This window comes from Crocuta crocuta, unplaced genomic scaffold (genome assembly GCF_008692635.1).
Source record: "Crocuta crocuta isolate KB4526 unplaced genomic scaffold, BGI_CrCroc_1.0 scaffold528, whole genome shotgun sequence".
In the NCBI taxonomy this organism is placed as follows: Eukaryota; Metazoa; Chordata; class Mammalia; order Carnivora; family Hyaenidae; genus Crocuta; species Crocuta crocuta.
In genome coordinates this window covers 2,201,350-2,208,328 of record NW_027530010.1, presented here as the reverse complement: position 1 = coordinate 2,208,328, position 6,979 = coordinate 2,201,350, and the positions used below count along the sequence as shown (strand labels likewise).

The window sequence follows — 6,979 nt, the reverse complement described above, 5'->3', positions numbered from 1 at the left end:
GGCGGGTGAGCCCTGGGCGAGGAGAGCGGTGCTAGGTGGGTCTGGGGGGTCCTGCTGGATTCCCAGCCACAGCTGGCTTGGGGTCTCCATGCCGGTGGGCAGCACGGCGGAGGGGGGGAAGCCCCCAGCTCCTCTCAGCAAGCACCTGTCCTGCCTTGCCTCGCTGCCCCTGGGTCTCTCCAGGCGGCTCTCAGCCCCTTGCTCCTGTGATCTGCCCCTGCCTCGGTTTCAGCAGCTTGTCCCGACTTGCAGGGAAGGGAGTGAGAACTGCCCGTGTGGGCGAACGCGGTTCACAGGGGCGCAGGCAGAAGTGCGCCCACCTGCCGCGTGCACGCGTGTGACCGGCGTGAGCGCCGGGCCGGGCAGCACGAGTCACCCCCGTCGGGCAGGCCCAGTTCTGGACACACACGCTCCCGGCCGCGGTTCTGAGAGTGACCTCACCCTCGCAGCCTCCGCTGACTCACAGCCCCAGGGCCAGCGCAGCACGGCCGGAAGTCACCCTTCGCGGCAGCCCGCGACCCGCTTCCGCGCCCGGCTGCGCCGAACCGGCGGTCGCGGCGCCCCCTGGCGGTCCTCTGGGACTCCAGCGACGCCTTGCGCCGGGCCCGGCACGCGCACGCGCACGCGCACACGGCACCGTCAGGCCCACGTGCCTGAGTCCACAGCGCCCTCTGCCGGGCACGGCCTGGGAAACCTACCGGGTCACTCCCCGAGCCCAGTCCGCCGCGGGGGCGGGGACCCCTCCTCTGCTCCCTCCTTCCCGCCCCTCTGCTTCCTCTGCTGGAAGCAAGCCCCCTCCTACACTCTAACCCCCAAGTCTGCGCTCCCTCGAGTGACCCCTTCCCCGGGAACCTCAGAACCGGGACACCAAAGCAGCGCATCTCCTCTTCCTCTGTGGCCCTCAGTCCCCCTCCCTCCCCAGACTGAGCTCGCCTAGGTCGGCTGGACCCGGCGCCCTAAGCACCCCAGCTCCTTCCAAACACGCTGACACTGTCCCCCAATCCCTGTGAGCTCCTTCGTCCCGTAAATACCCGCCGGGCAGCTCTCCTGCGTCAGGCACTGTTCTAGCCACTGGCATCTGGGGGACCTCTCTGACCTCCAGAGGTTAATAAACACAGGGGGGCTGTTTGTCCTGGGAGGCCCCCGCCCCACTTTCCTTTTTCTCTCGCTCACGCAGAAATGTCAGACTTGCTTGTGCTCAAATGCAGCTTTATTTCCAGCTGGTTTTACAGACGCTCCATCCTGCAAGCCCAGCCCCCTGGAAAACCGGACGGTGGGCAACGTGGCCCCCGAGGGGATGGAGGGGGCGGAAGGCCGGCAAGGGGAGGGCAGCTGGGGCACTCAGGGACCTCCCCCTGAGGCCCTGGGGGGACCACCTGAGCCAGGGTTGGGGAGAGGGTCTAGTCTAGGCTGAGCCGCCCAGGTGCTTCCCGCAAACCCCTTGAGGCACTGCCGCCTGGAGGGCAGCCCCTGCCTCCCAAGTTGCCGAGGCTGGTGACGGGGAGGGGGCAGTGCCCGGCAGGCCTTGCTCCCTAGGGACCTGGAGAGGGACTGGAAGGGGGGGTCCGAAGTGCGTTCCAGCGTCCCAGTAGCCTCCCCTGATGTCCTGGGGCCTTCACCCGGTGCGGAGCGCGGGCCTGGGAAGACACACACTCACCCTCTACCCTGGGAGCCTGCGCCCCTCGAGCCCTGGGTTAAAACACTCGCCTTGGCTCAGCCAGTGTTCTCAGACATCAGCACTGAAAGGGACCTCAGGGCACCCAGTCCACCTCCTTCTCTGCCTCAGAGAGGGGTAGTGGTTACTCCAAGGTAACACAGCCAGGGACTGGCAGAGCTAGGACCAGAGCCCAGAGCTTCCGTCGGCTAGTGCCCCCCGCCCGCGCATCTTCCTGGCACTCACAGGCCTGCGGGGCACACAGGAGATCTGGGGGGGCTCCCAGCGACCATTCTCCTGGCAGCGGATCAGTGGCTGGTTGCGCTGGGTCAGCCCCTCGCGGCACCGGTAACGAAGCACGGAGTCTATTTCGTAGCGCAGTCGTGGGCGGCCAAACACTTGAGCCAGGGGCATCTCCGGCGGAGGCCCACAGGACACTGCAGGGGGGACACAGTCAACAACGGGGAGCCTGGGTCTGTGGGTGACAGTTCCCAGAATCAGCATGAGGAGGAGGAGGGGATGGGCCATAGGGTGGTGCAAAAAAAAGAGCAGAGGTTCCTAGTGGACCACCTCATTTGTTATCTCCCCTTGCCCATGGCCTGGAACACGTTTCTGACTCCTCTGTAGCTTTGCCCCCTCCTTTTAATTTTATTTATTTATTTATCTATTTATTTAGTGTAGGGGAGGGGCAGAAAGAAAAGGCCCCCCCCCCGTCAGCCTGGAGCCCCCTGCGGGCTAGAACTCACCAACCGTGAGATCTTGACCTGAACCAAAATTAAGGTGGGATGTTCAAGGGCTGAGCCACCCAGGCGCCCCGCCGCCTCCTTCCATACCCGCGGCAGCGCCCCCGCCTCCCCCTTGCCGGTCTCACCCAGCCCCATCTTGCAGGTGTAGGACAGGTGGTAGTTGCAGGGCACGTCACTCCATTGTCCCCGGTCGTGCGGCACCACCACCACGCAGTCCTCCCCAGNAGGGAGGGCAGGGCCGCTCACCAGGGGGACGCCGTCGGACCACAGGAAGTCGCCCTCGATGGTCCGGTCGTTGAGCCCGATCCACTGGTACTCGCGGTAGCGACCTGCGGCGGAAGCGCGGGCGGACGCAGGTGCGCGGTNGGAATGAATGAATGAATGAATGAATGAATGAATGAATGAATGAATGAATGAAGTAAACCAAGCATGAGTACCTGAGTCAATGAGTCAGGGAGTTCATTAATTCACACACTCACTCGTGACTAATGATGGGTTAGTGGGTGAGTGCGGGAGAGCAGGTGACGGCCCCCCAGCCCCGCCCGCGGCCCACTGTGGACGAAGCTCTGCTCCTCGGGCGTGCTGATGCTGGCCAGGTGCGCGCCGTGCGTCCGGCAGTGGGTCTCGGCCTCCTCCCAGCTCCTCCGCGCGGAGAAGTGCTTATAGCAGGCGCCCTGGAAGGCGTCCCAGCCCGGACTGCAGGAGCGGAGGCCTGGGGCACAGAGGGGTGGGCAGCTGAGGCCGCAGGGGACCCCAGGGGGCGGGACTCAGGGCCCAAACAGCCAGTAAGGGATGAGGGGCCTTGATGGCTCCCANGTGGGGTGGTCTTTCGTGCAGGGGTTAGTGAAGAAGGGGGAGGCCATGGACAGAGGGATGAAAGTCAGCTACTGTCTCCCTGCTGAGTTGTGCCAAGGGGGAGGCTGGGGTGCCTGGATGCCAGTCTGGGCCTCTATGCTAAGATGGGTTTTCTCTATTAGGAGTCTGTATGTATGGCTCTCCATGGGAGCCATCCAGATGGATCGGAAATGAATANAGGCAGGCGGGGCTGGGGAGGGGGAGGCCCGGAGGGGAGGGGGCAGGGGCTGCCCTGGATGGGCTGTCTTCCCTCCCCACCTGAAGACCTTCAACTCGAGCTGCAATACCGAGGCTACCTGGAGAAGGCTCTGTGAGCTGTCATTAATTAGCCCAGTAAAAAGCATAGTCATTGCACCTCCCTCTCCTTGTCTTAAAATTCTCTAGTCTATTTTGGGTCGGTAAGGGGGAGGAGGGAACAAAGCAGGGAGCACCCTCCTTCCCAGAGCCGGAGAGTCTGGAGTGGAATGTGCCGGAAAGGCGAAGGGTGGGAGAGTTCTGGAGACGGACCCTGCATCATCGAGATGCTGAGAAAGGACGGGGCGGTCATGCCGGCCATAAGCCCAGCACCCTGGGGTTGCAGCCTCGCCCCCAACTTCTCTTACTAAGCCACTCCAGTTACCGAGGAGGGTCCTAGGGGCCTCTGCTGGGTCTTCCGGAGTGGAGCCTCCGCCTCCCCCATCCCCCACCACGGGGATGGAGTAGATGGCTCCCCGGGACTCTCTCTCCACGGCCTCCCGGGGCAGCTGCAGCTCCTCCAGGGTCTCCGTCACGGTGACAATGGCCTCCAGCCCGTCAGAGGCTGGGTGGGAGGCGTCGGGCGTGGCGGAGGGCTGGCCAGAGTCTGCGAAGAGGAAGGTGTCAGTAGAAGGTTAAATAGGTGACTTTGCCTTCAGTCACAGCCTGAACGTGAGGGCTCTGGGTTAGACTCAGAGACCATGAAATTCTCTCAGTTCTCACTCATCTCTCATGGGAGGACCCACGAGACCCAGGGAGCACCGCCACCTTCATCACTCGTTCCTCAGGCATTAATCAAGTGCCCACTCTGCGTCAGGACACGGAGTCTTCTGGGCACTGAGGAGAGAGTGGAGAAAAAAGGGCAGCAAGCCTCCTGCCCTAAGGGGAGTGTATAACTTAGCTACATAATAAACAAATACACATGTCGTGCTACCATATAAAGAACACTCGGGCAGAAAAAGGAAATAGAACGATGAGAAGGACTACTTTAGATAGAGTGGTCAGGAAAGGCTCAGGGGAGAGAGATTCCCTTGAGTAAGGGCACAGAGGCAGTCAGCTCCTCGGGACACCTTGGGAGCAAGGTGTGAGGGCTCCCAGGGCTCCTGAGACTTTTGAAATGCAAGGGGCCAGGTGGGCATCACTCAGGAGAGCCGAAGGGTGGAGTGCAGGAGGGACACTCAACAGTCGCCACCCGAGGGTCTCAGAATCCGAGCAAGAAGGCAAAGGAAAGGGCCACCTCGTCCTTCCAGGAGCTGCTCCCTTCACACAACAGAGCTTTCGAATGGATTACCTTGTCTTCGGAGAAGAGAGCCGAGATCAGAAAACCAATGAAGCGGCGGTGGAATTAGGCTAAGAAAAGCCCCGAGGGCTGCCTGTGCTCAGCCAGACGGGAGAGCACAGCACGTCCCGCCCCCATCACTTGCTCCAGTGAGCCCTGCTCACGCCAGACAAGCAAACCTGTGTCCTTGCCGGCCTCTGTCCTCCACCTGTTCCCAGCCAGCCAGCCTCTCCATCCAGCCCCTCCTCCGTCCAGCCCCTCCTCCATCCAGCCCCTCTTTCCGCGTCTTCCCGGAACAGTACTTGGCACGGAATCAGCGTATAGACACGTTCACTATCACTATGATCGTCACCATCTGCCTTCCGGTTGGCCTTTCCAGATGGACCTGCCTTCCCCTAGACGCCACTTCCCCACCACTCCCTAGCCCCAGGCTGAATATGTTTGGAGATCCGTCCATAGAAGTAATGCTTTCTTAGTCTCTCCTCGTGCTGAGGGCCAGGCATCTCGTCCTCCCTCAGACTGGGGGCTCCCAGGGCAGACGCAGGTCTCCCCCTTCAGCGTAGGAGCCCCCCCAAAGGGAAAGGCTGTGTATTCTCCCTTCATTTTTGCCTCCAGCCCTTGTCTCAGCCCTGCGGGCCCACACCTCAAGCCAGGACCCACACGCCCCATGCCACTGCCTCCCTGACTTCAGTCACTGGGGGTGCCTCTGGGCATCCTAGGCACCGCCTTCCTTTCAGCCCCCAATATAAGATGTGACCAGGAGGCCATCTCTGCACCCAACCATCCTTGGGGACCTGCTCCCTGTGGGGGAAACTGTGTCTGCCTGTCAATACTTGGTGGTTAAAGATCTGACACCTGCGAGCTGAAGGTTCCAGAACCCCCACCCCCCACCCCAAGGGCTCTCGAAGGCCATTAGGCTAACTGGAACAAAGACCTGAGCAAAACTGGACAGAGCTTCGTGGGGCCAGAGGGCTCAAGTCCGTCTGTCTGACAGAGAGAGGGGGGGCTCGGCGTCTGCGGGGGGCCGGCTCACCTCGGAAGCAGTAGACGTTGAAGCGGCTGTACTTGTCCGGGAAGCCGGTCTGGTTGGGGAAGAGGAAGAGAGTCTTGACACCAGGCAGACCCCCGCCACAGCGCTGGCTGGGCGTGACGATGGGATAGCGCACGCTGCCATCGGCCAGCCAGCCGGGGCTGCAGCGGTCCAGGCCACCATCCCAGGCTGCATACAGCTGGCCCGTGGTGGCAATCTGTGCACCCCGCTCCCGGCAGTATGCCCGTGCCTCCTCCAACGTCAGCTTGTCTGGAGGGGCGCCCAGGAACAGCTCTCCTGGTAGGGAAGAGGGGGCCGGGTCACCAGGGAGCTGGGAGCCCCTTGTACCCTGGGCTCCCGCAGAGACCCTAGGCTGGCTTCTCTGGGCCTCAGTCTCCTCATCTGTGACACGGAGTCAAATTCCCTATTTCAAGGTCAAAGTTGGGGTAGAACCTCAGGACAGATGTTATTACTCAGAGGAGCCTGGCTCAACTTCCTCCTTCTGCAAAGAAGGTAAGCGAGGCCCAGAGAGGCTAAGAGCGGAGAGCTGCAGAGTCAGACGCAAACTCAGTCTCGTCCCACCTGTCGGAGACTTTGGCCGTGAACGTGCTTCCACGACTGCATTTGGAGGAGGGACACTGGTCGTGTCTCTGGACGCCCCCCCCCCGGATGCCTGCTTGAACCCGTGAGGGACGGCAGGTCCAGCAGAGGCCCCTGAGGACCTCCAGGCAGCACCGGAGAAGGGGCTCAAGCCTGAGAACGCCTCACCCCCAATCACCATTTAGGTCTTCGGCATAGCAGTAGACATCATAGAGGTCATCCGGGTCCACCACGCCGTAGTTCCGGACCCCAGGGAAGCCATCCATGTCTCCGTAACAGGCCTCCCGCGGGGTCTGGATGGGATACCTGGGAGCGAGTACAGTCGCCTTCATCAGGGAGCCCTCCAGGGATGCCCCTCCTGAACCACACTGCCCTTCAAGGAGGCCCAGTTGTCTTCCCAGCTCTGCAGGGACACCCCCCAGGGCAGGGTCCTCACCCACCCTCATTCCCGGGAGGCAGGGAGCCCTGTGCGGCTGGCCTGAGGCAGCGGGCAGCCCCTGGCAGTGCCCGGGGCCAGCGCCACCAGACACAAGTAGAAGCCCTGCCCACTGCCCCCCCCCCCCGCCCCCCCCCCCGCCCTC

At 62.5% G+C, this 6,979-nt stretch overlaps 1 protein-coding gene across 1 annotated transcript in view; it reads right to left on the bottom strand.

Annotated features, from left to right (window-relative positions):
- Positions 1-1,192: 1,192 nt before the first annotated feature.
- Positions 1,193-6,979, bottom strand: part of BCAN (brevican) — a 7,871-nt gene continuing 2,084 nt past the window's right edge. The window contains exons 5-11 of the mRNA XM_077764076.1: positions 6,577-6,714; positions 5,802-6,095; positions 3,641-4,096; positions 2,954-3,112; positions 2,526-2,729; positions 1,901-2,091; positions 1,193-1,637 (exon numbers count right to left, since the gene is read on the bottom strand). Coding sequence (XP_077620202.1) covers positions 1,533-1,637; positions 1,901-2,091; positions 2,526-2,729; positions 2,954-3,112; positions 3,641-4,096; positions 5,802-6,095; positions 6,577-6,714 — 1,547 coding nt within the window. The 3' untranslated portion in view covers positions 1,193-1,532. The remainder of the gene's footprint in view (positions 1,638-1,900; positions 2,092-2,525; positions 2,730-2,953; positions 3,113-3,640; positions 4,097-5,801; positions 6,096-6,576; positions 6,715-6,979) is intronic.